The sequence below is a fragment of the Simochromis diagramma genome, unplaced genomic scaffold (genome assembly GCF_900408965.1).
Source record: "Simochromis diagramma unplaced genomic scaffold, fSimDia1.1 OVJJ01000325.1, whole genome shotgun sequence".
NCBI lineage: Eukaryota > Metazoa > Chordata > Actinopteri > Cichliformes > Cichlidae > Simochromis > Simochromis diagramma.
In genome coordinates this window covers 717,778-731,809 of record NW_024387291.1, presented here as the reverse complement: position 1 = coordinate 731,809, position 14,032 = coordinate 717,778, and the positions used below count along the sequence as shown (strand labels likewise).

The 14,032-nt window shown below is 38.2% G+C and overlaps 1 protein-coding gene and 1 long non-coding RNA gene across 2 annotated transcripts; one reads left to right on the top strand and one right to left on the bottom strand.

Moving 5' to 3' along the window:
• Window positions 1-1,276: 1,276 nt before the first annotated feature.
• On the bottom strand, window positions 1,277-6,765 carry lgals2b (lectin, galactoside-binding, soluble, 2b). The gene is made up of 5 exons (XM_040003995.1): window positions 6,748-6,765; window positions 4,842-4,947; window positions 3,359-3,432; window positions 3,061-3,220; window positions 1,277-1,722 (listed from the first exon to the last, which is right to left on the bottom strand). The coding sequence occupies exons 2-5, from the start codon at window positions 4,842-4,844 to the stop codon at window positions 1,576-1,578; spliced, it is 384 nt and encodes a 127-aa protein (XP_039859929.1). The 5' UTR covers window positions 4,845-4,947; window positions 6,748-6,765; the 3' UTR covers window positions 1,277-1,575.
• A 1,992-nt stretch (window positions 6,766-8,757) lies between these two features.
• Window positions 8,758-13,373, top strand: LOC120716450. The gene is made up of 5 exons (XR_005691900.1): window positions 8,758-8,863; window positions 8,960-9,124; window positions 12,600-12,728; window positions 12,812-12,875; window positions 13,339-13,373. It is a non-coding gene; the product is annotated as an uncharacterized LOC120716450 (long non-coding RNA).
• The last annotated feature ends 659 nt before the right edge of the window (window positions 13,374-14,032 follow it).

Below are 14,032 nucleotides of genomic sequence, written 5' to 3'. Positions count from 1 at the left end.
GAGGCCATTTTTTATTATCTACATTGAGTTGACCCAGCTAAAACCTAACTTCCTCTCCTGTCTTAAAGAGAGAGTTAACTAGTCTTGTTAAGGTTTTGTGGGTTTTGAGAAAGTAGAATTAGCTGAATTAACCAAACTTGACTGAATTCATTTAATAAACTAGACATTTAGCTGAATCAAATGCATTTCAATCACAATGACAAACATGGTTCTGCCTCCATTTACATTTCCTCAGTCTGACGAATCAGGTTAGGACGAATCATCTTATCAACTTTGTTCATTTTGTACCAAATTACATGAGATATCTCAAATGTTAAATAATGAATAAAATTATAAGTGCAGAGAGGCATGGACTAAACTGACTAGAATTCACTGTGTTCATTATCTTTCTATTTGTTATGTTCTGTTGAGCAGATAGACATCTAGACATCTATGATTTACTGATATAGAGGTTGAGATGTGAGTATTTTATCTAAAAAGTATTTGAATTGGCAGTTTAGTACAAAACAGAAAAGTTTTGAAGGCCTTTTTTTTTGGACTAAATACTGAACACAAGAAAATGACCAGAAAATGTTCTGCAGTACCTTATCCATTTTAAAAAATCACATATACTCTTTATATACATTATCCACAGTTTCTGTAATTGATAAAATACAATGTGTAGTTTACAATAATGGAAAAAGTTGGTACCGTATTTTCACATATTTTTACTGTGTAACAATTAAAGTGAAACTGCTGTAAAAACAAAACAATAGAAAAGTGAATGAGAACTGTTTTCATATTTTTGTAATTTTGTAATGGCCCAATTTGCCAACAGCTTTACAGACAAATACTTTTCATCTCTATCTATGAAATGTCGTTGCACTGTACCACATTCCTCAGCCTCCGGACGCTTGTCTTTTGAGTCCTCCTGTAAATTGTCTGTGTAAGTGTGTGCTACATCTCCCACCTCACCTCCTTTTCCATGTCGACCTTTATTCTTTTTTTAACCTATTTCCTCATCACATATTAAAGATAATGACCAATACAATTCTGGGTTTTCTTTTTTCTCCCTCTTTTTTAAATTTTGCATAACTTTAAAAAAGAGGGAAAAATAATAATTCTGCTTTTGAATTACAGACATTGACAAAAATGCGTTGGCATCTTCTTTTAGTGTTTTTAAACACCCACTGCTTTTACTCTTGTACGTTACAATGATATAAAAATTAAACCCTGAAACAAGTCTGAAATATGTTTTAGAACATGTAGGTGTAAATTACATGTGGTGTTTCGTATTTGTGTATCAGAGGAAGTAAATGAAGAAGACTCTTTTCTTTTAGGGTTTTATTAACAAATCCAGCTTTGCTGAGCTGTCCTCCAACCATAGTAAGGTAAGATGTGCCGGGGCTCCATCTTAAGGCCATTTCCTCTCATTACAACATCAGCAATCTAAAGCAGTTGACATTTCCAGAGTTACTTTTCAGATTTCATATTAGCAGTCAAGCCTAATTTCAGCTATTGAAAAACATCAGAATGTTTTAGCAACAAGCAAAACGTAGAGAGGTGAAGGGTTGGGGCTTAAGAAGAGGTCAGCCTCTACTTCAGCTTGATGCCAATGATTCTTGCATCACCGCTCACATCAAAGTACTTGTACTTGACATCACCCAGGCGGTTGGGGAAGGTAATCATGCTGCCGTCAGGAAGCTTGATGTAAAATTCCTCGTTGTTGAAGTTGATGTAAAACTGAAGAAGTAAGAAAAAGCAAGAGGGAGAAAAAGAGAAGTGAATGACATTTATCGTTTGGTTAAAAGGATTTTAACCAGGATTTTTTTTTAAGCTTGGGCTCAGACACGGACAGAACCTAAGCTGCTGTGGATGCAGTCAGCTGCAAATTTATTTTAGCCATCTATTAAAAAAACAAAAACCCAGGTTATAAATATCAATATCATATCAAGGATCAACTAGGTGACATGAGCACGACTGTGTGTGTCATCCAAGCAGATTTTAAAAATACATGTGGACACAAGTGCTACCCCTCAGCCTCCTTGTAGATACACCTATGGTATACACCTATATCGACCCTTTCTTGAGTTATCGCATTTACAGTCTTGGGTGTCCATGCCGCCTGGCACTCTGGCCGCCTCTGTTTAACAGCGCCAACCATCTCCGGTTGTGCACATGGCTGAAGGCAAGATAAAACAGTAAGAATCTTCAAATTAAAAAACAAAACAAATCAGATGCTGATATTATATCATTTGCTTCTGACTCTGTCCACAGTATACTGCAGTTAGATGCTTTTACTCCTGCCTCTCCCAAACGTGGCCATGCATGCAGCTATCTACTACAGATTATTCACTGACTATAGATAAGTACTTCAAGCAGACCCCCTTCCAAGAAAGTAAACAGTTCCTTGAATTTCATTGTTACACAACTGTAAGAAAGCTGCAGTTTCGACAGAAAATCCTCCTCCAGAAACATCTGGGGCAATCTTTCTCAACAGCTATTAACTTTTATGGGCCCATAAAGCCTGTCGTGATTACCCGTTGACCTAGCAGCTTACAGCGCAGGCACCAAACCCATTAATTACACCCTGATAGTCAAAGAAATGATAACAGCTTGGAAATGCAGTTCATTTACCCAGGGTGTGCTTTACCTGAATACTCTTTAAATTAAAGTGCAGCAGGTGTGTGTGTGTGTGTGTGTCTAAGAGTACAATTACATTTTTTAAAGCTATCAGCTATAAAACCTTGCCCATAGAGTGACATGCAAAGATGTTATAAATCAAAGGATCAGCAAATCAAGGCCCTGTCTTAGTTAAAGTTATCATCTGACTGATATACACAATTGAGACGTTGTAACTTTTATGAGCTTTCATTTATATTGTGAAATTGGCACTCAGTCCAGTAACACAGATGACTTTGTTCTCTGTCGTCTGGAGAACTGTGTTTTAGCATTTGCATTGATGTTAAACTGGTTATGTCAGTGTGTAAAAGCCTTGCTTCTTAAACTATTTGAACCTCTTCAGAGTGTATTGTGTGTTGGTGACTACATTTTTCAGACGCCACACGTCTTCATACAAACCTTGCATTCTTCTCCACGTCTGAAAGGGAAGTTTGATTCGTGGATCTCGTCACCCCAGCTACCCCCGGATAAAGAGTTGAAGACGATGGTGTTGGAGTCTAACCGGGGGTTGAGGTGCATGGCGATGTTCTCATGATCATGACCGATGTTGATGGCAAAACTGCGACAGATGCGGGAAGGAGAGGAGAGGATGGAACATGAACTCGACTCGCTGCTTCCTGACAGATAACTAAATCGACTTTGCTGTGTGAAATGGACAGGACACTCTCAGCATGAACATCTTAGGAGAAGGACTCACCTGTCAGCACTCTCACCAGGCTTGACGCGGACTTTTAACTCCAAGCCCTGCTTGATTGACATATCCTGGATTTTCTGTAAAGGAAAGCGACATAGGAATAGACACATTGAAAGATAAACCAATTCTTGCATTCTTTCAGAGCTTTATGGTGGGAACTTTAGTTTGCTTCTTAGAAGGAAGACAGGATGAAATAATGATAATAATAATAATAGGAAGATTTCAGTACTCATGCTCATTCTTGGATGATAAAACTCTTCTTTGCAGAAGTGTGTATAGATCTGGTCTATCAGTTTTATTTATTAAATTTTAGGAACTATCTACATGATGGTTTGAGACAGCGGAACTGCCATGAGCAAACTGATGATTAGCGCTTGTCTTATCTTAGCAGTTGATGATCAACCGAGGTAAAACAATGTACCCACGGTTGTAAAATTAACAAAACAGGAAGGTGTCGTATTTGTTCACTGACGTGGTCGCCATAAAAAAAAAAAACCCACCCACACAGTGATCTATAGCTCTTCAGACACTAGTCATGTCTACCATGTCTTTGTACAATATGTGCCCATTAACAATTATACAAACAGAGAAATGAAGTAAGGCTAAATCGATTTTATGTGTTTAAAGATCGATTTCACATGTATACAAATGAGAAACCCAACATGACATTTAAACAATGTTTAACAAAGTCAGTGAACCTGTTCACCTGATCAATAAAGCAATAAACTGTTCTTCTTTTCATCTAATCTTCCTATTTATGTGCTGGGCATCACCTGATGGGCAAACGAGAACTTCATCATGCTGGACGCTATATTCCAGTCCTGCACCCACAGATTCCTCGGTTTAATCTGCTCACCCATTTCAGATTCATGCTGGTTTATCACTGACTTCACAGGGAATTTGATGGAAGATCATTAAGTCAAGCTATACATTATTAATCCCTCTGTGGGATTTGAATTATTCAGATTATTCAACTGTGGCATATGGTAAATCTTAGAATAGGATTTTTCTTCTGTTACCAGGCTGTGACTCGAGAATTATCTCTTATATACTTATAACTGTAAGGTGAGCACAATCAGTGTAAGGGTTACGTATTTTCTTGACTGTTACTTAAAGCCTAAATTTGGTTATAGCCTCAGCAAAATCAAAATCAAAGGGAGATTCTCTATTGTATACAAAACGCATGTTCACAGAATATATGTAGCCATCATCACTTCTATAAAACACGCTCTATTAATATTACTGGTTGATACACAAGCTTTGAGCTTTTTTATTCCTCAGCCTCATTTATATTCAGTCTATGCGTTTGAAATATATGACTATTTGACTACTGTATATGCAACGAGAAAAGTAAACCATGAAACGGCAGAGTATGAGGTTCAGCCACAGAATCAAAGCAAATGGTCACATACATCAGGATAGAATATAATGCCACAACTAAGGTAACAGATGCAGATTATTGTTCACGCAGAGAAAGTCCACGTACCATGGTGATGGTGTTCAGTGGATTGTGCTGAGGTCTGATCTTCAGTGGGTTATGCCTCCAGTGACAAGTCTGCAGGCAGGTGAGCGGTTTATATGGGGCAGGAGGGCTGTAAAAAAAAGGGTATGGCAATATCTGCCTGTCACTGAATCCACTTAGTAGTGCTGTGCAGTACTGTGATAAATGCAGCACCAATATTGCTGATACCAGTACCAATAGTTTAAACTCGTAGAGGTAGCTTATGCAGGGGAAAGGAATGTGTCAAGACTCATGAAATTAATCATCATCAATCTGCAAATTCTAAACAGATTTTAATGTTAAATCACTGTGATTTTTACTTTCCACAACAGTTAGTTCATTTAACAAAATGTACCTTATGGTCGAATAGCTGCTAAGAAACCACTACTAAGAAAAAGCAACAAGCAGAAGAGATTTGTTTGGGCTAAGTAACACAAGGAGTGGACATTAGACTAGTGGAAATCTGTGCTTTGGTCTGATGAGTCCAAATTTGAGATCTTTGGTCCACCCACTGTGTCTTTGGGTGATGCAGAAAAGGTGAATGGATGGTCTCTACATGCATGGTTCTCACTGTGAAGCACGGAGGAGGAGGTGTGATGGTGTGGGGGTGCTTTGCTGGTGACACTGTTGGAGATTTATTCAAAACTGAAGGCACACTGAACCAGCATGGCTACTACAGCGTCCTGCAGCCACATGCCATCCCATCTGGTTCACATTTAGTTGGATCATCATAAAATATTCAACAGGACAATGACCCCAAACACACCTCCAGGCTGTGTAAGGACTATGTGACCAAGAAGGAAAGTGATGGAGTGCTGCACCAGATGGCCTGGCCTTCATAGTCACCAACTGAGATGGGTTTGGAAGAGATGGACCGCAGAGTGAAGGCAAAAGGGCCAACAAGTGTTCAGCATCTCTGGGAACTCCTTCAAGACTGTTGGAAAACCATTTCAGGTGACTCATCGAGCTTATTGAGAGAATGCCAAGAGTGTGCAAAGCAGTAATGAAAGCAAAGGGTGACTATTTTGAATAATGTATAACAGTCATTGTCAAACTGTGGTACGGGCTCCCTCTAGTGGTACGTGGGGAGTCTCCAGAAATTATTTTTAAGATGAAATGATATACCATGTTCTGACTAAGGTATTTCTGAAAAATTAAAACGTACTTTTCTGCTATCACGTCCGACATAAATGAAGACAGAAAACTAAACAGCAGTGACGTTTGTAGGGTTACTGAAGTTGGGCTAGCTGGTATATAATGATGTGCTATGTGGTGGTTCATACGTCGTCACTTAAAGACCGGATATCCCGCCTGCTGTGAATGTTTTAATGCAGTACAGTTGTTATTATTATCACTTGTCACATCCTGTTTATGACAGTTAAAATAAATAACATTAATATAAGAAATAAAATTATCTGTGTAAACCGTATATGGTGTTAAATAGGCTTAAACTACTGTACTTTAATGTCGGTCATAAGCGTGGTACTTCCAGAGCCATATATTTTATGAGGTAGTACTCATTGTGAAAAGTTTGAGAACCACTGATCTATAATATAAAACATGTTTTGAGTTATTTCACACTTTTTGTTTACTACATAATTCCATATGTGTTTATTCATAGTTTTGATTATTTCAGTGAGAATCTACAATGTAAATAGTCATAAAAATAAAACCAGTGAATGAGAAGGTGTGTCCAGACTGGATGTGTATATAGATCTCACTCTATCTATCTATCTATCTATCTATCGAGATACATATGTATATTGATCAATATCTAAGGATAGATATTGATAGAGAGAGAGAGAGAGACCCTACCTAGAAACCACTGTGTTAAGGGCATTAAGTTGCATGAACATTAGGAAATATAGAAAAATAAATCTGGGAAACTTACTGGTGGAGGTTGATATTCAAGCCGTTCCTGAAAAAAATTAAAAAAATAAACTTCCAACACTGAATGAAACAAAATATGACGTTTATAACTCAGATTATTCTATTACTGAGATGTGGCACATGGAGAAGATCTTACACTCTAATGATACTTTTTTTTCCCGTCAGGAAACACAGAGGACAGTATGTTGTCTGTGATGACAGTGAAGACTCAGTGGCAATGGGTGGGCAACTCCAGGCCTCGAGGGCCGGTCTCCTGCAGGTTTTAGATGTGTCCTTGAGCCAATACAGCTACAGATTCAAATGGCTAAATCACCTCCTCAACATTTCTTGTAGTTCTCCAGATGCCTTTTAATGAACATTGACTGTACAAATATAGATGTATTTATTAGTTGTTAATTATCTCTCAAGTCGTTGTTGCTCCTTTCAGCCACCACACGAACAAGTTCTTTGTTTACAGATGATTTATTCCAGGTTCGCCATCAGGATCGCTCAGCGTCTTCATTGTGAGAACTAATTAAAATAAAGGCAATTGCATTTAGAAACATCACCATAAAAATATAATGCTACTTTAGCTTTATATAACAAACCATCATGTGGCATGGTTTGCAATTACACTATTATCAAAATAAACCCAGCCAATAAAAGTGTAGAACCATAAATACCTGTTTATCAGGGTTTCATTGAAAACTCAAATTAACAGAGACACATTAAACGCACCTCACTGCCTGCCGTAGCCAAGCGGGCAAGCATTTCATTGCATGGTGTTCTCTGTGTGATTGTGTATGTGACGAATAAAATTTAAAAAGTAAAACAAACAGCTAGCCAAGCTTGCTAACAGCTATGCCAAAATCTATTTTGAAATACTGTCAGGCTGAGTTAGCAAATCAACAGATATTTATGTAGCGAAAACGCCTTTTGTTATTTCTATCTTTTTATTTGTATAAATGCATTTGAACTCTTTTATTTTGAAAAATATTTATTTTGAAAAGAGGAAGTATGATCCTCTCTCTAACTTACCTTTAGAAGCAGTCCCGCCTTCCAATCATCGGATGACCATCACGCATTACTGGGTCTTTCACACTTTGAAAGTAATTGAGACAAGCGACAGGTGGTCCGTGCTGAACTGTCAGTCGCTTTGGTGAGTTTTAATACAGAAAAAAGGTGTTATAAACAAGTGTTTGCACTGTCCGAAAGCTGACTTGAAAACTTTAATGTTTTAAGTTAACGGGAGCACGAGCTAGAAAGGCCACGTGGCTGTGTTTGCGCTGATACCCCATCTTGGTGAGTTGGGACCACATGCTTGCTAAAGAAGTATGCTAGTCTCTTGCTAAAATTAGCATTTTGCTAACGATAATTTTTTGTGTTTAAAAGCAATAGAAACGACTTTTGTGTTAGAATCTGTTTTTACCAGATTTGAATTTTGGTTCACAAGGATGCAACGAAGCACCTTTGTTCTTTATATACTATTTGTGGTGAAATGTAATGTTTGATGTAAACTTTATATTTTGGTGGTTTACTGTGTGAAAGTTGCAGTAAATTCTATGCGATCATACACAGTAGCGGTTTTTGATACGGGCGACCAGTGTTGGTCAAGTTACTTGAAAAAAGTAATCAGTAACTAATTACTGATTACTTCCCCCAAAAAGTAGTCCAGTTACTTTACTGATTACTTATTTTCAAAAGTAATTAGTTACTTAGTTACTTTTTAAAAACACAATTTACAACCTGAATAGGTGATAAAGCGATAGATCTTTCAGCCCAATTCTACTTTTTCTACATAATCCATCATACAAAATGTAATCAAATGGAAAAGTCCCTTTTTAAAACTTGTTTTATTAGTTTTAAACTTTTAACTTTATGCATCAAGCAAAAATTTAATTATATGCAACATTCTCTGACTGGAAGAAATTTGTTTAATATTTAAACCTATTTTCTGCACATTCCAGCACATAAAATAATTTTTTTGTGTGTGTTTACACTCACTCTTTCAAATAGATGCAAGTAAAACACAGCAGCACAACAGAGCCTGCCCCACCCCAAGTGGCAAATGTGTGGGATGAGGCATGAAGATATTCCACTGTCAGTTTCCTTGTCCTGGGCAGGATTGTTTGTTGGAGGTACTTATGTACTTATAAATCCCATTAGGGATTGTAACATCCAGTGTTTTTATTGAGTCATATATGTCCCCACTTACCACCTCTCCCACTCCCCAGGGTCAATCAACCCCCCTCCATACGCTGTCCCCCCCATGCGGAGAGAGGGGGACGGAGCCAGCCGTCACCCCACCCCTACTTCACAGCACAACTGATGAGGTGAGCTGACTTCTGTCCCCCCACCAAACCCCACCCCAGCCACACATCTCAATCACAGCCGATCAGGTGAGAACTCAGTGTGTGTGTGTGTGCATATATTAGGGGTGGAACTTGATTAAAAAAATAATCTGATTAATAAGAGGCCCTAAAGCACAAATGTTTTTTAATTTTAAAGGGTTTTAGTGGGCGACAGAATCAAATAATAGATGTGGACTAGGGCTGCCATGATTAATCGACTAGTCACGATTACGTCGACTATCAAAATCTCTTATTATTCTTTCTGGGTCACAAAATAAACGTTTAACATATTTCCAGGCGGGAATGTAGCTGTGTAAACTTCAAATATCTGCTCAGTTTATCAGGACACCACATATTTTCAAAAGCGCTCCGACATTTTCAGAGACGTCTGTTACCCACTAGCTCGATAGCTAACCGGGGTTCAAGGCTCACTAGAGCCCATGAGAACACCGGACTCCGGCAAATCATTTTCAAACCCACCGCCGTCTTTCGCTACTCAGGTTAAATATATATAAGTCACTTGGAGAACTTAGAAATGTTATTGTTTGGCTTTTTCCAGTATTTTATTTGTTCCTGAGTAAATCGGTTTGGCTGAGATTAAAGTTATAGTTTACACAGCTGAATAAACGTCAAGCAGACAGCTGATTATCAGAAGTGTGAGATGCTCGAGAACAAGAGCGTAGATTTGGCATGGACGGAAGGGACATGTCCCCACCAATATCCAGCGATTATTGAATTGTCACCACCAATAATTTGATCTCTTCGAGTAAAGAAAAAAACAAAAACGATAGAAATTTAAAAAAAAAAAAGCGATCTGTCAACGTCTCATTCTCCCAGCGGTGCAGAAAGAGTTCAATTACATTCTCTACTGGAGTCCTATATCATGTGACAAATATGGCCAATGTGATTGGCTGTGCCTTTCAGGGAGCTCTGTTTAGTTTTAGCAGCGGCAATCCTGCGCTGCGAGGACCTGCAAGGAGGAGAGGAGGATGGCAGCAAAAATAACCTGGATATAAGAAAGTATTTTTCAAAGAAACCTGTAAGTGACTTAAAGTCAAGTTCACTCATAAAACCTGTCCATCATAATAACGTTACAGGCTATGCAAGGCAATACATGCCAACCCTCCCGTTTTTTCTCGGACAATCCCGAATTTCAGTGCCCCTCTTATTACTCTTTCTGGGTTGCAAAATAAACTTTTAAAAAATTTTCAGGCAAAAATGTAGCTGTGCAAACTTCAAATATCTGAACTGGGAAGAGCAGCAAACTCCCGGCACATCGTTTTAGGCTTTGGCCCACATCAGTCTAAAATTGTATGTAACCATGAATAACGTGTTTCCATGTCCACCAGGAGAGACTGGACAGTATAGATGTAAAACAAATATGCCAGCAGTTTATCTCAGTTAATGAGAGGAGCAGGCATGTGTTTGGCTCCTTCACATAGTGGGCATTGAGTTGTTGTGTGGGACACCAGTAGTCCATGTCTGTTACTGTAACAGTAGTTCATGTTTAGAGTAAAACATCCCAGCTCACTGACTTGATCGGGGCAGTAGTGCCTAAAATGTTGCATAATTTTGCTGAGAGATCTGTTACTTTGTGGTAATCTTAGATGAGTAGTTTTATGGACAAAAACCACCAGGTCATTCAGTGTTCCCTTACTGCTAATGTATCAGAGATGTTGGTGTAGTATAACTGAAGTAATGTTGTTATGTCCTTAAAGTCATATTCTTTTATTGTCATGACTGTATTTGAAGCTATTTTTATTTTTGTATGATGTCTGATTTATATGGCATATGGCTGAAGTAAACTAAAGTATAAAATACTTAGTCAGTCATTTGTTTAATAGTAACTTAACATTATATAATTCACTTATAAAACTATGAATTGTAATTTTAAATGGTTTAAAAGCACGTAGAATAGCATATGTAGGCAAGTATATTTCTCCTTTTTTTTAAAATCAAGAAGCAAAGACGAAAAGGAAAAAAAAAGAAACAGGGCAGGGTTTGGTGGTTGAATCATCCGTCCCCACCAATGCCGAAACCAAATCTACACCCTTGCTCGAGAATATACTCCGGTGTCCTGTTATATTTTAGATAGCAAGGAGTTTGTTAAACTTCACCAAAACAATCTGCAAATTTCATTAAAATTTAATAAACGCTATCATCTTGTCTTTATTTTTAGTTAGCACATACCTTAAACACTTAAAGCTGTAAGCTAATGATAGTTATATAAGAGCAGATACATGCTGGTGCAACAAGCTGTAGGTTTTACGTCCAATGGATGCATGATCTGATTAGTCGACTAATCGCAAAAATAATCGGTGACTAGTCGACTATCAAAATAATCGTTTGTGGCAGCCCTAATGTGGACATGAATATTATAAACTTGCGCTCTTTTAATTTATGAGGGAAAAGAAGCATTTGAACCCTTTTGAGGGGCAGCCAATCAGAGAAACGTTGTTTTGAAGCCGCTTATAGGAAGAGGAACTCAAATGTAATTCTGTCAGAAGAAGCAGAACCAAGGCTAACTATCAAATAAAAAAGGATTATTTTGAACTGTGGCTAAAATATGCAGTTGGAAATAAGCAAACGATGTCCCCTTTAAAGGAGCTGAGAGTAAAGTGTTGGGTTTGCTGATGGTTAGTCATTTGTGTTTACAATTACAGCAGGGCTTTGTGAGGCGCAGGAGTCACCCAGAAAGGAAAAAAAAACATGAATGACAGAGTCTCTTTAAGTGTCTTTGAATGATACATGAAAAGCATGGTGGGTAATGTAGTATCTAAGATAGGAAATTGAATAGAGTTCTCGTTCAGTGTGTCTTCTGTCCTGTCTTCCTCCTCTTACGCCAGGGGTGTCAAACTCAAATACACAGTGGGCCAAAATTCAAAACTGGAACAAAGTCGCGGGCTAACATTTATATTTATTGAAATATATTTATTCCTCCAGATATAAGAATGAATCTTTTCTTATGGACTCAAACACGTTTTGCTGAAAAACTGAATATGGAACAAGCAAAGCTTAATACTAAACAATATATATATTAGCTGTATAATACCAGTAGGCCAGCTCTAATAGTAATTTGGTATGGCTTCGCGGGCCAAATGTAATTAGGCTGCGGGCCAAATTTGGCCCGCGGGCCAGAGTTTGACACCTATGTCTTACGCCGACTGGTGAGAGGGGATCGCTGCACTTCCCTCAGCCTGGTTCTGCCAGATGTTTCATCCTATTTAAAGGGTTTTTTCCTTCCCACTGTCACAGAGTGCTCGCTCATAAAGGGGTCATGTGATTTTTGGGTTTCTCTCTCTATGGGTTGAACCCATTGTAGGGTCTTTACTTTACAAGATAAAGTGCCTTAAAGGGATCTGTTGTTGTGATTTGGTGCTGTATTATAGCTATATGATATTAATAAAACTGATTTGAATTTGGTAGTTTAGTGAAATTAGCCTTCACATTTTCTTCTATTAATAACTATTGAAGATGTAATGTCTTTTTTTCTTCTGTTTTTCTTTCTTTGTGGGGGAAGCAGACCAGAAGGTCCAAAGGGTCGTCGTGTAAGTCAGCAATAAACCGCAACACCAATATGAAGATTTTTCTTTGTGGGGGAAGCAGACCGGAAATACCAATGATGGTAACTGGAGGAGCAAAGCAACATCCTGTAAGTCTGCAATAAACCGCAACACAATATAAAGATTTTGTTTTCTACAGACTTATAATCTCTCACATGGACTTTCATTTCAGTGATCTGACCACCGGCGATCACATGGACTTTGTCCCCCCCGGACAAAGAGGATATTGTAACCAAGTAAGTTAGAAAACACAGTGGATTAAAAATGAAAAGGACTCTCACTTCTGTTTGAGACTCACACTAAAATAATATGGAAATATGATGCTAGAGGCTCCTGATAGTTTTCTTCATAGATTTCTTTTCCATTAGAAGATTTATGTGCAGCACCTTAATGCTTTCATACAGTCCTTAGCTAAAGTTACCCACTGATGCTAACCAATGACAGTATGCTCAGATTTTTCTTGACTGTAGAGCTTGCAAGTATCTGTTTAGCACTAAAAGTTTTTTATCAGCTTAATTTACTTACAGTACTTACCTGTAACTTGTGTTAGTGTCAGTTAGACCCTTTAATGCTTTATAACAGTTCTGTAACATTCTGTTTGCGCTTCCTTGATAGTTATAAATCCCATTAGGCATTGTAACATCCAGTGTTTTTATTGAATCATATATGTCCTCACTTACCACCTCTCCCACCCCCCAGGTTCCATCATCCCCGTCCATAAGCTGTCAATCAATCAATCAATCAATCTTTATTTATAAAGCACTTTTCATACAAAAAAAAAAAAAAGTAGCACAAAGTGCTTTACATAGTTAAAAGCAGCCCACCCCACCCTCCAACTCACTCCCCACACTCTCATTAACATAAATGATGTGAATACACACATATCCCCCCCCCACACACACACACACACACACACGCGCGCACACTTAAAGAGTAAAAATTGGGCTGGGCTCGCATGAGCCAAGTGAGGAAACACTATAACAGGGAGCCGTCTGCACCGGGAGCCGGTCACAGACCGCAGCCTCCAGGCTGGGCACACAGCAGGAGGGAGGCCAAGGAGCCCCCCAGCCAGGCTGAGAGGACCCCCAGAGACCCAGCAGCCACGGTCGATCACAGCCCCGGTGCAGAGAGCGCCCTCTGAGGAAACACTGGAGATATGACACAATAGGATATATACAGGGTAAAATGATAAAATAAATAAGAACAGGATACAATATAAATATAAATAGAGTAAGAAGATTAAAAAATGAATAAGAATAAAATCAATAAATATTAGGTAAAGTCTAAAATAATAATAGAATAACAGGATAGAATAAATAAGCATAAAATAAATAAATGTTAAGTAAAAGCTAAATTAAAAAGGTGGGTCTTGAGCCTGTTCAATTCAATTCAA